The sequence below is a fragment of the Piliocolobus tephrosceles genome, chromosome 4 (assembly GCF_002776525.5).
Source record: "Piliocolobus tephrosceles isolate RC106 chromosome 4, ASM277652v3, whole genome shotgun sequence".
Taxonomy (NCBI): Eukaryota; Metazoa; Chordata; class Mammalia; order Primates; family Cercopithecidae; genus Piliocolobus; species Piliocolobus tephrosceles.
The window spans coordinates 33,038,284-33,058,359 of NC_045437.1; the positions used below are offsets into that span (position 1 = coordinate 33,038,284).

The following is a 20,076-nucleotide window of genomic DNA, read 5'->3' on the forward strand; positions in this document are numbered from 1 at the left end:
TACTGCCATTTGTGACAACACGGATGAACTCTGAAGACATAAGTGAAACAAACCAGGCACAGGAAGACAAGTACCACATGATCTCACTTATGTGGGATCTAAAAAAATTAAACTCAGAAGCAGAGATCAGAGGCTGGAGTAAGAGCTGGGAGAGGTTTGTCAAAGGATTCAAAATTTCAGTTTAGATAGGAGGAATAAGTTCAAGAGATCTATTGTACAACTTAGTGACTGTCGTTAATAACAATGTACTGTACTGTACACTTGAAAATTGCTAAGAGAGTAGATTTTTAAGTAGTCTCATCATAAAAAAGCAAGCATACATGGTAATGTATGTGTTAATTAGCCTGATTTAGCCAGTCCACAATGTACACATATTTCAAAACATGTCGTACATAAAAAAAAATACAATTTTTGTCAATTAAAAAATAACTTTAAAACGTACAAGAGAGAAAGAGAGAAATCAAGAAGAGGGGCCTAAACAGAAGCCAAAGCCATGGGCAACAGCCAAGAATTACACCAAATGTGAGAGAAAGACTTTAGGTGGAAACCATGCATGTTGTGCCGAACCTCTATTAACCTCAATAGGGAAGACACCAGGTTCAAGAGGCTGAAGAAGAGACCCAAGGCCAGCAAATGAGATGCCATGTCTTATTAGGGGCTTACGTAATGGGGAGAGAGTCCAGTGGCAGGCTGGACAATATAGCTGCCGTCCCACCATCGATCCCTCTGCCTCCCATAAAGATTTATGGGGATCACATCTCTCAGCGGGGAGATGAAGCAGAAACAAACATAAGGTCTAGAGGCAGGCAGGGAAAACATAAGGCCCATTCACACTTCGGCTATCACAGGAAATATCCTCTCCCATATCACAGGAAATATCCTCTCCCATATCACAGGAAATATCCTCTCCCAGGGCATATCCCATAAATGACTTTGTAACTTTACTTCATCCTCTCCATTTACAAAGGGTGTACACCAAGTAACAAATGGAATCCTCTATGGGGTATTTAAACACCCCAACATTCTGTAACGGGGCCTTTGAGTCTCTAAGCTCAGTCCTGCTCCCACACTGTGGAGTGTACTTTCATTTTCAATAAAACCCTTCATTCCTTCCTTGCTTTGTTTGTGTGTTTTGTCCAATTTTTTGTTTAAGACGCCAAGAACCTGGACACCCTCCACCGTTAACATACACAGTCCGGTGGCGCAGGGCTGGCCAGAAAAACTACAACCACCTGCCAACATCATGTAGTCTATATAGTATTTTCACTTAATAACCTCCTGCTAATAACCTCCACCTGGCAACCTTCATTTACTCCAAAACTCAGGGCCTCAATCCCCTGTACGGCCTGTGTTCCACAGGATGGGGGAGAGGCTCCAGTGTTTATCATAGATAAGGAACAAATCTCTGGGGTGACTCCTCTCGATTCCCTAGCTTGCAACACACATTCACGTGTATCTTCCATACAGGGTCTTTTTATTTATTTATTTATTTTTTATTTTTTTTTTTATTGAGATGGAGTCTCACTCTGTTACCAGGCTGGAGTGCAGTGGCGTGATCTCAGATCACTGCAACCTCCACCTCCCAGGTTCAAGGGATTCTCCTGCCTCAGCCTCCTGAGTAGCTGAGACTACAGGTGCACGCCACCATGCCCAGCTAATTTTTGTATATTTAGTAGACTCAGGGTTTCACCATGTTGGCCAGGATGGTCTTGATCTCTTGACCATGTGATCTGCCTGCCTTGGCCTCCCAAAGTGGTGGGAATACAGGCGTGAGCCACTGCGCCTGGCACCATACAGGGTCTTTTTAAGGGTATGCTTAAATTACTGCGATTAGGTGTATTTATACCAGATTAATCAGCTTTTTTATATATGTGAGTCCCAATGAGGTTCTACATAATAATAAATCCACATTTCATGCTTAGCACGTTATGGCTTATCAATTACTTCCATATTTTATCTTATTTGATTTTGTGAAAAACTGTGTGAAATATTAATAGTTAGGAGAGTGATGATTAACCCTGTCTACTGATAAGTAGAAAGTTTACTTTAGTAATTAGAATTGATCACTAATGGCTCGCAAGTGGTAAAGCCACAAATAGCACATAAAGCTTAAGAGTTACCACTTACTGAAACCCCGTCTTTACTAAAAATACCCAAATTAGCTGGATATGATGGCGCACACCTATAATCCCAGCTACTTGGGAGGCTGAGACAGGATAACTGCTTGAACCCAAGAGGCGGAGGTTGCAGTGAGCCAAGATCACATCACTGCACTCCGGCCTGGGCAACAGAGTGAGACTCTGTCTCAAAAAAAAAAAAAAGGTTTCTCACTTACCAAGACTCACACTTGAAAGAGTAAATATACAACCTCATTAATAAGAATAATTCTGTATGGTTGCAATTGGTTACCCCATTGGTTGTATCTGTAGCATTTTTGGCATATTTGCATTTTCCCTAGGTCCTCCATTATTTTATATGCACCTCAAAGACTATATTTTCTCTATAACTCTCTACTTTGCTATGGTGGATGGGAAGATACTGAAGCCCTGCTGATGATTAAATAACCTGAAAACTTACCAAACTCTGTTTAGAGCCCCAATAATGCCTAGCATGGTTCTAAAACACCTTATGAATGACAGCACTAATTAAATCAAAGACTTCTAAAGATAACTGGATAATTAAATATCTATGTATGTTCTATCTTCTAAAAATAATTAGATAACTAAGGATCTCCTCAGTTCTCAGCCACATTCTCCTGACAGCTGTCATTTGAACTGGAGTGGAACTTGGTACCAGTTAAAAAGTCATTCTCTATTACTTAGGCTGCCAGAGGCAAGATAGGGAAGCCCAAAGGCAACAGTTTTGGGGGGGGAAAAAAAAAGAAAGTTAAAAAACAAAAATTCCTGAGCTCCTTTGAAAGACTTTTGTCAATTAACTTCACCATACTACTACACGTGCTTCCAGTATCTTTCATCCTAGCATTTGTTTGAATGTGTGCAAGATGCTAGGAAGCAAACATGACAAATTCTCACCCCAGGCAATAAGAAATAAATGACACAGATACTCCTTGAGTTACAAATTAGTTACGTCCTAATAAACCTGTCATCAATTGAAAATATCATAAGTCCAAAACGCAATGAATACACCTAACCTACTGAATATTGTAACTTAGCATAGCCTACATTAAATGTGCTCAAAACACTTACATTAGCCTACAATTGGAAAAAAATCATCTCATACAAAGCCTATTTTACAATAAGGTGTTGAATATCTCATGCAATGTACTGAATACTGTACTAAAAGTGAAAAGATCACATGGGCACTCGAAGTATGATTTCTACTGAATGTATATAATTTTCTCAAGTCAAAAAATCATAAATGGAACCACTGTAAGGGGACACCTGTATTTGTGTTTTGACATTTAGTAGTCCTGGCATCTATTTTTGCCCAGGAATCTGTTCCTTGATGACTGATCTACTGATTGACATTACAGTTAAATCTGCCTTGGAGAATTTTTTTTTTTTTTTTATGAGGCAGGGTCACCCAGGCTAGAGCGCAGTAGCACAGTCCTCCAGGGTTTAAGCAATTCTTGTGCCTCAGCTTCCTGAGTAGCTGGGACTATAGGCCTACACCACCACACCCGGCTACTTTTTCTATTTTTTGATAGAGATGGGGTTTCACCATGTTGGCCAGGCTGATCTCAAACTCCTGACCTCAAGTGATCCACCTGCCTTGCCCTCCCAAAGGGCTGGGATTACAGGCGTGAGCCACCACACCCAGCCTCTGGAGGATTCCAATCAGATACTTAGATGATTTGTTCCTCCCTCTTACCCTGCAAGTCAGTCACCATTTATCAGACCTGTAACTTTCCCACTGGTGATACAAATTTAGGGCAAATATCTTGATTCAATAGCAACTCAAGTTTTCAATTTCTTTGTTTTTTGGGGAGAAACTGCAGACAGCAAGCAGAGTCAACCCAAAATAAAAGGTGTTCAAACTAAAACAATAATGAAACATGCATTTTAATAAAGATATGTAAAGTAAACAAAAATGGGGCTTTGCATTCATTTGAAAATAGAAAAACAATGGTCTGAATGTAATCAATACAATTAGTTGGTGGACACAAACTTTCGAACAATTGTTAGAAATTTTATTCAAAACTTTAGAATAAAATTGAACATGTCTATGTTCAGCAAATCGTAATTCTTTACAGTCCTCCCGGGATTATTATGGTTATTTCTAAAGCTCTTTTCCATAAAAAAAGAATACTCTTTCTCCAGTCTTTCTCGTGTTTTCTACCGCAGTCTTTTGTTTGTTGCAGTGATATCATCCAGGTCCCTGAAACTTTTGACAACATTTCACGTTGCCCATGAGGATGTTGCCCATGGGGATGGGGAAGCTCTTACCCAAGCCATACTCAATCTGTGAAACGTTCCACAGTGAATCCAGTACCAACAGGTAAAGTCCAGGCATCACGTAGGATATGTTATTTAGTTCTACTGTGTGTGTTTATTGTGTGAATAGTATGACCTGGGAATAATTCCATTCGCTTTTGGAATACATCACTATATTTGCACTCTATAATGTAGATCTGTTAAACTTTTACTTAAATTAATATTACACTTATTCTGCACTTCTTGAATATATGAGTTGAAGGCCAGAAGGTGTAGTATTAAAAGAAAGGCAAAAGTCTTAGATTAAGAAATTCGTAGTGAAAAATTCAAATCCAGATTATAAAGCATTATTTGCACTTGGGAAAAATAAATATATAGTGCTGGAGCAACTAGATATCCATAGGCCAAAAACAAATAAACAAAAAAAGAGAGAGAGAGAGAGAAGAATTTCAATCAAAACCTCACAGCTGGTACAAAAATCTTGGTAAGATCATAGACTTAAATATAAAATGTGAAACTGTGAAACTTCTAGGAAAAAAAAAACATAGGAAATCTTAGGAACCTAGGGATAGGCAAAGAATTTATAGACTTGACACTAATAACTAATAAAAGGAAAACTGATAAATTGAATCACATCAAAATTAAACACTTTTGCTTTGAAAGAAACCTTATGAAGAGGATAAAAAGATGAGCTACAGTGTGGGAGAAAATACTTGTAAACCATATATTTGACAAAGGACTTATATTTAAAATACGTAAAGAGCTCTCAAAACTCAACAATAAAAAAATAAGAAAATAGACAAATATCGTAAAGAGACACATCACCAAAGAGGTTATACAAATAGCAAATAAGCACATAAAAAGATATTCAACATTACTAGCTATCAGGGAATTGCAAGTTAAAACCACAGTGATGTATTACTCACATTTACCAGAATGGGTAAAATAAAAAATCATGACAACACCCAAATGCTGGTGAGGATGTGGTAAAACTGAATCATTCATGGCTGGTGAGAGTGGAAAATGGTACAGTCATTATGGAAAAACAGTTTGGTAGTTTCTTAAAAATACTACATAGGTGGCCGGGCACAGTGTCTTACGCTTATAATCCCAGCACTCTGGGAGGCTGAGGTGTGCAGATCACTTGAGGACTGGAGTTTGAGACCAGCCTGGCCAACATGGTGAAACCCCTTCCCTACTAAAAGTACAAAAATTAGCCCGGTATGGTGGCGGGTGTCTGTAATCCCAGCTACTCAGGAGGCTGAGGCAGGAGAATTGCTTGCACCCGGGAGGCGGAGATTGCAGTGAGCCGAGATCGCGCCACTGCACTCCAGCCTGGTGACAAGAGCGAGACTCCATCTCAAAAAACAAACAAACAAACAAACAAAACCCTACGTAGGCAATGACCATGTAACTTAACAATTGCATTCCTGTGCCTTTATTCCAGAGAAGTGAAGACTTATATAAGATCTAGAAGATCTTGTAACACTTTCTGGTATGATCCTATGCAGATTACTCACTGATTATATGTGAGAACTCGTACCTTTGAATCGAAGGGGACCTGCAGTCTTTCAGAGGAGTTACAGTGGGTAGGAAGAGCCCATGCACTCACACAACCATGCACCCACATACTCACATACCCATACACACCCACATACTCACAAACACACACATATCCACATACATACACGCACACAAACATACACACATACATACATACACACACATCCACATACTCACACATCCACATACTCACATACACACACACACCCACATGCTCACAAACACATATCCACATACATACACCCCCCCATACATACACACACACCCACATACATACCCACACACCCCCACATACTCACAAACACATATCCACATACATACACACACACCCACACACATATACACACACATACATACACACACATCCACATACACACCCACATACACACACACACCCACATGCTCACAAACACATATCCACATACATACACACCCCCCACATACATACACACACATACATATACACACACATACATACACACACATCCACATACATACCCACATACCCACATACACACACCCACATACATAAACACACCCACATACATACATACACCCACATACTCACATACACACACACCCACATACATACACACATCCACATACTCACCCACACACCCACATACTCACATACACACACACTCACACACATATAAACCCACATACTCACATACACACACACATCCACACTCACTCACATCCACATACATACACACATGCATCCACATACATACACACATACACACAGATCCACATAATCACATACACACACCCACATACATACACACCCACACACGTATACACACACCCACATACTCACATACACACACCCCCACATACATACACACAGAGCCACATACATACACACGCATACATACACACACATCCACGTACATACACACACACATCCACGCTATTCTACATCCACACACTCACACATGGATACACCCACACTAAAGTTAATTAAGATCCCTAATTAAATAGCCATGAATATAAAAGCTTATTAGAACTGAAGCAGCTACACAGGCGGAAATAGAGCTCTTGTTCTCCCTTAGCTCACAGAGTCCCTGGCAAGGGCACACTCTTGAAAGGGGGATTTTATCAGATCTGAAAAGCTCTATCTTTCAATATGGTCCTTTTATACATTGGCTTAAATCACCGTTTTGAAAATCTTACATTCCAATCTCTGTGTGTCTGTTTGGAAAAAATGAATGTTGACAAAGGTCCAGTCTCCCACATTCCTGAACCAAATTCAGCGTCAGCAAGGACCCACCTTCATCATTGTGGAGAAAGTCATCTTCCAGATGTTGCATTCCAAATGCTGCCTCCAGTGTTTTCATCATAATTGAGAGCCCATTTCCCTGAAAGGCTCCAGGAATTATGCATTTAATAGTCTCATTTAAAGAGTGAGGGACAGTACCTTAGCCAAGTCACAAAGCAGGCAATGGCAGAGCAGGACTTGGAACACAGGTTTGCAGCTGTGAGTTTAGGACTAGTGGTTTCCAAACTATTGAGGACTTCTCTAAACTCTGCTTTGAATAATTGGAAAGACTTAGCAATTAACCAATGAATGATTATGGCTTATTTCTACTCTTCAACCTCACAGTCCTACCCTCAGTGAGGAGACAAACAGAAAAGCAGATAACCTCTTTTTTCGAGATCCTTACCTCTGTCCTTTTCTTACTCTCTGTCCACTTCCCAGGCTCCTCTGTGAGTCCTTCTTCTTCTGCCTTTCCTTTGGTTCATTGCTTAGTTCACTCTCAATCAGTCATAGTTTTGGAAATCACTCCAAAATATGATTGTTGGCTCCCACATCTGTATCTCATTCCAAACCTCTCCCAGAGTTCAAATTTATGAACCTAAATCTCCTGATGGTCACCTCCACAGGTACTTTCAACTCAGCATCCCCGAAATCCTTTCCTCCGACTTCAACTTGCGATTGCCTTCTGTGGTTGCAGGAACCACCATGAGCCCAGTTGCCCAATCTAGAAATGCCAGTGTCTTGTTATCTCCCTCTCCTCCCATATCCTGCATCCCAATCTGTCATCATGTGCTACTAATTTTACCTCCTCTACATCTTTGCTACTTACTGTCCTTAGCCCAAACCTTCATTTTATGCTTGGTTTACAATATCCTGCCCCTTTTCAAATCCATCCTCCTCACTGTTGCCAGGTGGATCAAAACAAAAGTCTGTCCATATCATGACCCATGGCTCAAGATCCTTCGAAGTCTAGCCTCCAGGAAGCTCTCCCTTCATTTGCAACCTCACAGTTTATGCTCCAGCAACAACTGCTTGTATTAGCACTCCCTCAGATCCCCCTCACGTACTCCCACACACCTTCCTTTCTTCAACATGTTCCCTCCTCCTAGATTGCCTTTTTCTCTTACCCCCTTTAACCCATTCAACCTCTACTCATTCTTTAAGATTTAATTTGGGCATTTCCAGGAAGCTTTCCCTGCCCTCTAGTCTGGTTTAGGTTCCTGCCAATATACCTTCTTCAAACTTGGTTCACAGCACTTCCTGTGCTAGGTCGTAATAATCAAATTGTATGCCTGTTTTCCTCTTAGCTCCTCCAGAACAAGAATTGAGGTTTATTCTTCTCCTTGTCTCAGGCATTGAATATATCCTGGTTTATAGCAGGTATACTGACTGACAAAACTGAGGATGCACACCACCCATGAAGGAAAAGAGAAAAGGAAGAGAATATATCCATTAGGCCAGGAAAAGTGAAGACTAGGTGAATGGGAGGTTTTGTGATAAACTAACAAAGAGGCATGTTCTCCTATGGGTCAGGGAAGGGGCAGTAAAGAGGCCAGAAGTTTGAGAATTCAGTAGAAAATCTGCAATAATAATTCCAGTGCCTGTAACAGGAACTGCTAGTAGAAGATTCTACATGGGTGTCTCATGTTTCTGCATATCATCTGAGCAAAGACATAGGTTTTGTTCTGGAGTATCCTTTGAAGGATGTTGTAAAGGAAATAGCCTTAGAAGATAATATTTTTCCAGGGAAAAGGAAAGATTTACTTTATGTCCATAATAATAAAGGTGATGGCTTCCTCTGGGGCAAAAGTTGAATAAGTTTGCTTACAATCTATTTTAAAGGATTGGGGCTTTCTTATTTTGGGGGTCTTAAGCTGGGATAAAACCCACTGTATGCATAGCATACACTTGGGCTGCCTGCAACACCCCAGTGCAACTTATAGAACAAGAGGGACAGGTGCAAACCGATGCTCATGTCCCATTATGCTGTGAGCAATAAAGTCCTTGGTCTGTGACTCAGAATTTTCATGTCTTCTGCCAGCATTGCATTCATAAAAGCATGGCAGACCAACTTGTTAGCTTGCAAACAGGGTAAAATCTTAGACTGCTATGGCTTGAATGTCCCCTCGAAAAATCATGTTGAAATTTGATTGCCAATGTAAAGACATTGGGAGATAGGACCTTTAAGAGGTGATTAAGAGCCCTTGTAAATGGATTAATGGTTATCACGGGATTGAGTTTGTTATTGAAGGGATGAAAAGGATGAGTTCAGTCCTATTTTCTCTCTCTATCTTGGATGCTTGCTTGCCATGTGATGCCTTCCACCATGGAATGACACTCACCAGATGCTGGTGCCATGCTCTTGGACTTCCCAGTCTCCAGAACTATGGGCCAACTAAACTTCTGTTCTTAATAAATGACCTAGTCTGTGCTATTTTGTTATACAGAATGGAGCAGCAGGTGATGGACTAAAACACAGACCCTGCCTAGTTCTTGACAGGAATAAGGAGGATAACAGAGAAAAGGTGATCAAGCAGTAGTGAGAACCACGTTAAGGTTGGACCACCTGAATATATGGACAGGTCTGCATGGTTGTTGAGATTTCTAGCAGGAGGGCTGTTGGGGAAGGATAAAAGAGAGGGAAAGAAGCTGAATAGTAAAATAAAATCTCAACATAGGATATTCTTCTTATATTCCAGTTTTGCTATAAGAGTAATTCTGGAATAACCTGAGAGATAGTCATTGATGAGGGGAAAAATGCTAGAGCTTTAAGTCTACTCTCAAAATCTTTCTTGCTTTCTTCCCATTCCTATTTAAAGTTCCTCGTGCAGACAAAGCAAGTGCACAATTAATTGGGTTGACGATTACCTACAGCTTGATACTTTGCCCCTGTGTAGAACTTCCATCTGCAATATGTGACATTTAACACAAATTCAGGGACAGTGTCTTTTCTATTAAATGTCACAGAAAGCTGTAATTGAGCACATTTTTTTCAACCTCTTCAGCGTCTTAATCTCCAAGTCTCAGAAGGGGTTAAGTCCAAGAAACACTCATTTAATTTACAGAATGCTCTCTATCGCAGGAGCCTTGAGAATAGTAATTAGTTATGGATTAAAATGAGGCATCCCTAAGCACACAAAAAATGCAACAGGACTTCAGAGAGACTATGATGGCTCACAATAAATGTGAGGGAACTTGTGGTAAACATTTTCCATAAAGCATCCTGGAAACTATTTGAGCATGTCAAAACAAACCCCCATTTTTTTTTGCAAACATTTGCCTCATTTCCTCATTTTTCCTCATTTCCTTTGCAAACAAAAATAGATTCCTCTTTTTGTTTTTTGTTTTTTTTTCCACTTCATTTTCTCAAGCTAATCCAATTCACTTTCCACTTTCCCTTTTCTATACATTTGTGTATGTGAATTAACGGGACAGGAAGCTGACCTAGGGGAAATCATAAAAAGCTCATAAAATAGCTCCACATGGGAAATAATTTTGCAAGAACATGCTTCTGTTATAAATTATTCTCTCTCTTTGTAAGCTCTCTCTATAATGAAAAAATCTTGTATTGATTTCTCTTGGAATTTCTGATAGCAGTTTTTGACTCAATGCACAATCTGACCATGCTCTGCTAGTCAGACTTACGCTACTGAAAGAAAGAGGATGAGGACAGAAGAGACAAGCTGTAAAAGGTTTAGTCTGAAACTTCTCATGTGTCTAAGGGACAACTTATCTGATTACCAGAGGAAAGGATACTTTTTTTAAGGTTCAAGGCCAGCTTGGGCAACATAGTGAGACCCCATCTTTTAAAAAAAATAGCTAGGCATGTGGCAAGTGCCTGTATTCCTAGCTACTTGGGAGGCTGAGGTGGGAAGATGGCTTGAGGCCAGTAATTCAAAGATACAGGGAACTATGTGCCACTGTACTCCAGCCTGCTTGACAGAGTAAGACTCTGTTCTGTCTTACACACACACACACACACACACACACACAAAGAATAAGTCTAAAAATTCTTTGCCAGTATTTTTGATATTTACCCTGAAAGAACAATACAGACCCACACATCAGCTGTGGGGAGGGATAAACCACCAGCCTAAATTTTTAAAATCAAGAGGCTTTTAACTCTAGAGTTTCCAAAAAAAAAAAAGTAGACTCAACACTAAACCACTTTCAGTACACCAAGAATTTCTTTGTGAAAGTGGTTGTCTCCTTCCTGCTGCTATCAGCCCTAATGCTGTACCTTCAAGCCAGCCCAACACCATTAGACTCCTCTGCTGGATGGCATAGTCACCAAGGATAGGATTCACTTGGCTTCAACCAACTCACTCTTATTCCAGTTTTGTCTCTATCTTGTTCTTAAAAGAAGTCTCCAACATCTTATGATCCTGATTTTGTCCTTTAGGTCTTTTATTTTCCTCCAAGGATTTTGAAGTCCTTGTGAAATGAGCATAGTATTAATAAGCTTACAGGGTTTTTGTGGGAGCTAAATGACGATGATGATGATAAAAAGAATAAGACTGACATTAACAAGTAACACTTACTGAGCAGTTTCTACAAGCCAGATACTATGCTAAGTATTACATGAATGAAGACTTTTGATTCTCATGACAATGCTATGAAATATATATATAATTATCACTATTTTACAAAATGAGGAAATGGAGACATGGACAAGTTAAGTAACCTACCAAAATTATATGGCTAGCAAGCAGTGGAACTAATGATAAATCTGGTACTCTCCGTGGTGTCAAGCTGCTCACAAGAATTGGAGGGAAGAGTCTAATCCCATCCCTAACCCCCGGGCAAGAGGGGAGCGGGGAGGGGCCATCAAACAAATTGGTCTAAAATGGAAAGGGCTTAGAGGTCAAGTTTGAGTCCAAGTCCTAGGAGAAAATTAAAAGGATAGAATTTGGGCCATAAAATGAAAATCAGAGCTCAATTAAGGGATAGACAGGGACATGACAGGAGTGAGAGCAAGCTGGCTCCTATCTGAACCCACTGTCTGTTTTCTTGGCCCATGGTTTCTTAATATGTTTGACATGTCTTTTCAGAACATGGTTTTGTGTACCTCAGTTACCTCAGTTTCCACTGCTTTGAAATATGACTATCTAGCCTATGAGAAAGCCTCCAAATTGTTGTTCCAAAGTGAGTTTTACACCCAGTACTCCAATTTATTCTCAAAATGTGATGAAATCCCGTAGCGGTCTTTAGATGGCAGTAACGGACAAACAAGCTGCATCTTTTGTGTATACCCTAACCTCAAAGTTTCTTGAAACTCACCGCAGAAAAATAAAGCCCCGAATGGTGTAACCCATGAGACGTATTTAGAATAAGAATGATAAGAGTGATAGAAAGTCACTGATAAAAGGAATCTATCTCAGAGACTCAATCTCGGGATTCCCTACCTCACACACTTTCCACAGAGCCTGAGTGATCTCTCTAATTCCATTTGTTGGTTTGGAATAATCTAGAGTATCCTACAGGATTAGATCCAAAGTCCTTATGTAGCCACAAGGCCCATGGCAACTTGGTTGCCATTGGCCCTGGTTCACTGACAGACTGCTGGCCTCATTCACACACTTTCTCCTATGTAGTATTTGAACAAATATTTATTGAGGGTCTATTATATACCAGTGAGCAACACCAAACTCAACTTCTGCTCTTAAGTCTTACATACTAATTGAGGAAACTGTATCAATCAAATAGATCTAAGATTACAACTGTGAAACATGCTGTGGATGAGAAATGCAGTTTTATGGGAGTCAATAACAGAATCTTACTCGGAAAGGGGGTCAGAAAAGGCTTCCTCATGGAAGTGACGTTGGAGCTGTGATCTGAGAGATTAGGCTGTTAACTAAGTGAAGACAAGAAGACAGTCCAGGCAACAACAAGACCAGAGGCAGACCTTGAAAAACCCTGATGAATAAGACTATTGCTACCTCTCAAGAGCAAAGGCAGGAATAGCGAGAGATGAGAAAGGGAATCAGAAAACCACTGGACTAAACTAAGCCAGGTGTGAAGGTTGCAGAAGGGGTAGCAGGAGGGTGGGTATGATCAGATTACCATTTTCAGATTATCCTAACTACATTGAGGAAACAAGATGAAAAGAAATTTAACTGGTTTTGAGTAGATCAGAAAGTGTATATCACTATAGTCCAGAAAAGAGAATAGTGTAGCTTTAATTGAAGTGATATAAATGGAGATGGTCAGATAAACGGTCAGTACCTGATAACAGACTTGACATGGGAGGGAGAGAAGGACGTATCATCAGTGCATCCAGATTTCTGGCTTCTGCAACTGAAAGGATGATAATGTCATGTGCAGACATGAGCAACACGGGACAAACTCAAGCGTGAGTGGAGATGGGCAGGTTTTGATTGGCTGCTTTCTCTCCTGCCTCCAGCACAATCACTTTGTTTCCTTTGTATCACAACAAGACTTCTCAGCCTTCCATTGTGTGGTCCAATATCAGTGATATGTCCACTGCCTGTCTTATGCATAGTGCTGGGTTAAGAATAAAGCCACTGTCCATGCAGGTCCCTCCACCTGGAATTTCCTACCTGTGTTAGTCCATTTTCACATTGCTATAAAAGAACTGCCCAAGACTGGGTAATTTATAAGGGAAAGAGGTTTAATTGGCTCACAGTTCAACACAGCTGGGGAGGCCTCAGGAAACTTACAATCATGGTGGAAGGTGAAGGGGAAGCCAGGTATCTTCTTCACATGGTAGAAGGAAGGAGAAGTGCCGAGCAGAGGGTGAAGAGCCGCTTATTAAACCATCAGATCTCATGAGAACTCACTCACTATCACAAGAACAGCAAGGGGGAAACCAACCCCATGATTCAATTAGCCTAACCATATCACTTCCTCACTAGTTAATTCCTTTTTATTTTCTAAAATCCCATCTTAGACATCAAAGTACCCTTTCCTATTGCAGTACTTTTATACTCATGTGAATCTCAACTTGAATTTTCTGTTTGTGCTTTTGTGCAGTAGACTCAAAGTTCCTCAGAATCAGGAAATGGGACTTCTGTTCATATTTGCATCCCTGGTGCTAGCACAGGATTTGACATACGCCTAATGATCCACAACTCTCTTCTCATTATGGATTAAGAAAAATGGCCATGGAGCAATGACGTAACTTCCTTAGAGTTGTTGAACTCAGGTCAACTTGCTCAAAGCAGTCATAGCACTGAACCTCACACTCTGCTTCCTGTGCCTGCCATGGTGACATTAGTTAAGGACTGGAATCATTGCTGTCTGTTGTTGGGCTGCTTATTAGTCACACATGTGAAGAATGGCTTGAGCCGTTTCCTAGGAGTTAGGAAAATGAGAATTGTGGACTGCAATTCTGCTGTTAACTTGTGAACCCTGTACCAATTAGAGACTCCATAAAAGCTTGAATGAGGATAATATTTGGCAACTGGGAGGTAGAGAGTCATGGCTTCCTGAAGCAAGCCGTGTGTGTCTCTTTACACTTGCAAAACCAGTTTGGTAGAGAAGAGGAGAAACAATGTGACTGTGATGGAGTCAGGGGGCAGTGGCCAATCAAGCTCCTTCAAACAACTTCACTGGCATCAACATGCCACGGAGATGCCCTGGTGACATTATTTCTCAGGAATGAAGAGATGTGGAGTTTAAAGGGGCCTGATCCATGGAAGCCACATTATGAAATCCTACCAGTGGTGCTGCTGGGACTACAGAGGGTCAAGATTTTTCCTTCTGTTTTATATGACAGCAATTCAAACCCAAGGATTTTTCCTTCTTACTCCCAGAAGTAGCTTTCTCTTTGTTTTTCTTTTTTTGGTCTGAAAATGCTAAATGTTTCTTCACATTTGTATCTAGGAATGCCTATGTGTTCAACCAGCATGACAAAGAAAATTTTTTCTCCAAAGTATCAAAGCATGCTTTTCAAAAGTCAAAAACACAATTCTCATATAAATATATAATGAGCACATGTTCAAGATGTATTTAACTCATTAGCGAGGAGACAGGCAAGATAATTTGGTTCCTTAATGAGGGGATAGGCTAGATGGCAAAGCTGGTTCAAAGGCAGATGTAAAAAATTGATGCAGCTATAGCCAGTGGGGGAGAACTGCTGAATGAGATTGCTAAGTTAGATACAAAATTAGACATCAATTTTTCTTGGTCTGGTTCCACCAACCAATACAACCATCTTCAGAATTATCTTCTCTGCTGGACACAAATCATTTTCACCTCTACTAGGCAAAAACCATTTGTACCCTATCATTTACTACATGTCAACATCTAACTTTACCACATCTGTGCCCCAATCAATGGTAAACAACCAGTTACATTTTCATAGAGGTGTCTTTAAACCTTGAAAGGATATATAGTTTTCATGTTAATAAAAGACCACAGGAAGGGAAATGACATACCCATTGGTATTCCAAGATACCCAAAGTATGTTTCAGGTGACAAAGGGAGATGGGGTTACAGGGGAAAGAAGAAAAAATGGATCCCCACTCCACAGATTGTTTTAAAAATAAACTTCTAACACACATGATCATGGAGACTTTTCCTGTCAAGAAAACAATAAGCCTTCCCTTGGCATTTTGACTGCAGGTCTCTTGCTGATGGAGAGATGAATGATGCGGTTCTTTACATATCCCAGCTGCTGGTTAAGCTCTATAGATTGCAAGGGCATTTCATCAGTTGGTTGGTCCTACCATTCATTACATTTCACTTCATTCATTCATTTGTATCCCAGGCACTGTTTTAGGTGTTGGGGATCTAACAGAAAAAAGACACATGGCTTCTGTCCTCATGGAATTCACATTCTGGTAGAGGTGTGATAGGCAAAAAAAGAGTAAACAAATACACAGAATCATGATGAATTCTGAGACTGCCATCATTCTGTGATGAAAAGCAATAAGAGGGGTCTACTTTGAATGAATTGGTCACTGAGACCTCTCTGAAGAGGCAGCATTTATGGAGCATTTACGGAGCATGAGGCATGAGGCATGAGAAGGTGCCAGTCATGTACAGAACCAGGAGAGGGATGTTTCAGGCATTGGGAACCACAAGTGCATAGACAGTGAGTGTGAGAGTAGGAAACAAGGAAGAGAGTAACATAAGCAAAGACCAGAAAGGCAGATGGAGGCAAGATCATGAAAGTCTCCACAGGTCACAGTAAGAAATTTTGAATTTGTTCTAAAAAAGAACCAGAAAGCCATTAAAGGGTTTTGTGCAGTGCAGCACCTCAGTTTGTATTTAAAATGATCAATTATGGCTGCATTTAAAATGATCATCCATGGAGAATGAATTCTGATGCCAAGGCTGAAAATAGGAAGCAACCATTTGGGAGTTCACTGCAGTAGCCTATGCAAGATATGATAAGGCCAAAACAATGTGATGACTGCAGAGATGATGAACACTAGGTGGTTTTGAGACATATTTTAGAAGTAAGACCACAGTGGGCCTTGTTATTGGATGTGGAAGATATGATAAAAGGAATCAAGAATATCTCCTGGGCTTATATAACCAATGCATAATAGTACTGTTGGGTAAGGTGGTGATTTGGGGAATGGAGGTGGCAGAATTGAGATGATTTAGGCAGGGAGTAATCAAGGTTCCTTTCTGGATTTATTACGTTTTCAATACTGAATGGACTTTGACACATTCAGGTGGAGATTTCAAGTAAGTAATTGGATACAAGCCTGAAGCTCAACGAAGACATCTTGGTTGGAGATATCAATTGAGAGTCTCAGGACATAGATGACATATAAATCTCTTACATTTATATAAGACTTATATTTATATAAATGTAAGTCTCTAAGAATAGATGAAATCTCCAAAGGTAAATGTGCAGATAGACAAGAAGTCCCAAATCTGAGAGACTTGCGTTAAATATGCAAGAAGTAAATTAATAGTATCAAAGGTTCAACATTTCCATGTTTTTCTTACCTTTTACTGAAACCATCCAACCATGTCATGATTTAGTCTATTTCTTTTGCAGAACATCTTTGGTGACTGTGGTGAGTCTTATGTTTATGTTATTAGATGCAATGACTGTCAAGAGATTCCAACTACGTATATTTTGGAAATGTTATCCATATCCATATCCATATCCCTCTCAGTATCACTGAATTCCCAAGAGAATAACACAGAAATAATATTTTCCTTCTCAATGGACTTCCAAACACTTTCTGGTACCCTCTTTCTTGTCTACCAAGAACTCCCCTGAAAAAAGGAGGTAGGAAGTGTGAGGATATATAGCAGAACAGTGAAGGGAAAATGTTACCTCTTCTTCTTCAAGTAGAATGAGCCGAACCACAACAATGTGAATTGCATTGCCAATGCTTGGGTTATGGAACAACCCGGTGACCTAGGGTCAGAAATAGAAAACCATTAGCTCCACATGAAGAGATAATAAATAAACACCAGAGGAGATAATAGCATTGTAATGCACATAAAATAAAGGTTTTCTTATAGGTCAGAAATGTTTAGTGGTATGCTAAGAAGAGTGAAATGTGCCCATGGCTTATTCCACATTACAATATTTAAAGACAATCTTTCAGGGTGATTGCTTGGCTGTGTGTTTGAGGGATTAACATTTTTCTTTTCTTAACCCAGCCCACAGTGTTCTCCTCTTTTATTATCAGTTACTCAGGCAAATACCTTTTTCCATCTCAAAAGGACTTACATCCTCTTGAAGACAGACGACATCAATAATGCAAATAGAAAGCTTTAAATTAGGAGTCACTAACTTTATTCCAATTATATTTCTAACTACTTTGAGGAAATTATGTTCTAGTTCTTGGCCTCAGTTTACCCCTTTGGTTTACTAACGTAAACTGATGAGACAAAGCTGCACAAAAAGGATTGAGTCACTTGGTAAATACCTACTAGAAATATGTAACTAATAAATGATAAAATGTTCCCAGAACATACAATTTTAAGGGAAAGACTAATTTATCCTGAATTTTCATCCATATTCATCCTTAGGCAGGTACTAGTTTCACATATATATTTACAAAAATAAGTTAAAAGGACCAAAAAAAGGCCTTTCTTATTTATGTAAGCATTTTTTTTTTTTTTTTAGATGGAGTCTCACTCTTTTGCCCAGGCTGGAGTGCAGTGGCGCGATCCCGGCTCACTGCAACCTTGGCCTCCCGGGTTCAAGCAATTCTCCTGCCTCAGTCTCCTGAATAGCTGGGATTACAGGCACCCGCCACCACGCCAAGCTAATTTTTGTATTTTTAGTAGAGATGGGGTTTCACCATGCTGGTCAGGCTGGTCTCGAACCCTTGACCTCGTGATCCACCCACCTTGGCCCCCCAAAGTGCTGGGATTACAGGCGTGAGCCACCGCGCCCAGCCGTATGTAAGCATTTCTAATGATATCTATTCACCAGCTGCCCCAGCCCCCATGTAGTATGGCATACCATGTTCATGATGGTGAGGATGTAGGACTCCACATTCTCACTCCTATGGTATTCAATCATCTTTGTGTCGGCCACCACCAGTGTCTCCACCCATCTCTCCTTGCTGATGGAACGCCGAGAGAGGCTTCTGCTTGGCAAGTTGTGCCTCTCCCACTTCTCCCGCCATAGCTCTTGCTTCTGGGAGATATTAACACTATCTAAACAGTAAACAGAAGACAACGGTCTACCTCTGTATATGTCTCATATATTATCTACTTATGTTTGTAAAGATGCAAGGCCATAAATTTAATCTACTTTAATAATATAAATGCAATGTCTTTACACACATGACTGAAATAGACCAATTTAAATGAATATGACCAAGAGAAATTTGAATCTTACAGAGAGGTTCAAAAAGTACTATAAAAGTGTTTATTACCTACTACATTAAATGATGTCTTCCACTATTGAAAAGACATAACCAACAATGGGAACTTTCTCTTTCTTCTCCTCCTCTAAATTATTCAGTGCCTACTGTGTGCAAGGCAATATACCTGGCTTTAAAATGCCACATTGTTTATCCTCATGAATAACTTAGGTACATATTCTTCTCTCCATTTTGCAAATGTGGAAATTGATGCTCAAAGTGGCTAATTAAATAACTTTCCCAAAGCTGCGCAGCCCATCAGTCAGTAAAAGATTCAGTATTTTCTATGCCCTAAAATCATGCATTTTAAAAAATATACACCACACTGTTTCCTACAGAGTAAACATGTAAAAAACTGTAGTATATATAAGCTGAAAACCTGCCGAAGGTTCCAGGCATTCCACTTGAAGATGGCACAAAAAGAGGTGGAAAAGATCCAAAGAAGGACAGCAAAATTATCAAGGTGACTAACAGATTTTAGTATGAAAAGGATTTGATATATGAGGGTCATGGTTTGGAAGATGAAATCTAGGAGAGGCTATAGAATGACAAAGAAAGTCAGACAATAGCTTCATGGAATCATTCGCAAAATCCCAGAATACTGTAAGTAGGGAGCACGTTCCAACTTGAAAGAGGTCTGTTCAAAACCAAAATGAATAAAAGGCTACCTCACACATCAGGAAGCAAGTACTTAACCCAAGTGGAAGTCAAGTCTAAAAAGTTCCAGTGGGCTCAGAATGGCTTAGGGTGCCAAGGAAAGACAGGCTGACCAGAAGAGAGTAAAGAAAGAAGCCTGGGCTGATACAGGGGCAGCGCCTGGGTCTTTGAAGATTCCTACCAGGATCACAGCCACGAACACTTCCTGCCTCTCCCTCATCTGCACCCGGGGCCCCTGGCAGGGGCAGAACATCGAAGCAGAGTGGCAAACCTCATGTCCCCTTCCTAATCTTGGGTAATGGCTATCCAGTCTGAACTTGAATACTTCAGCAGGAGGAGGGGACACTCAACAACTCACAGGGCATCTTGTTCTATTGGGAAATTCTCG

The 20,076-nt window shown here is 40.2% G+C and overlaps 1 protein-coding gene across 2 annotated transcripts in view; it reads right to left on the minus strand.

The window, feature by feature from the left end:
• ADAMTS12 (ADAM metallopeptidase with thrombospondin type 1 motif 12) overlaps positions 1 to 20,076 on the minus strand; it is a 371,764-nt gene that overhangs the window by 131,030 nt on the left and 220,658 nt on the right. For both annotated transcript variants that reach the window (XM_023216585.2, XM_023216586.2), the window contains exons 4-5: positions 18,626 to 18,822; positions 17,483 to 17,566 (exon numbers count right to left, since the gene is read on the minus strand). In XM_023216585.2, coding sequence (XP_023072353.2) covers positions 17,483 to 17,566; positions 18,626 to 18,822 — 281 coding nt within the window. The remainder of the gene's footprint in view (positions 1 to 17,482; positions 17,567 to 18,625; positions 18,823 to 20,076) is intronic.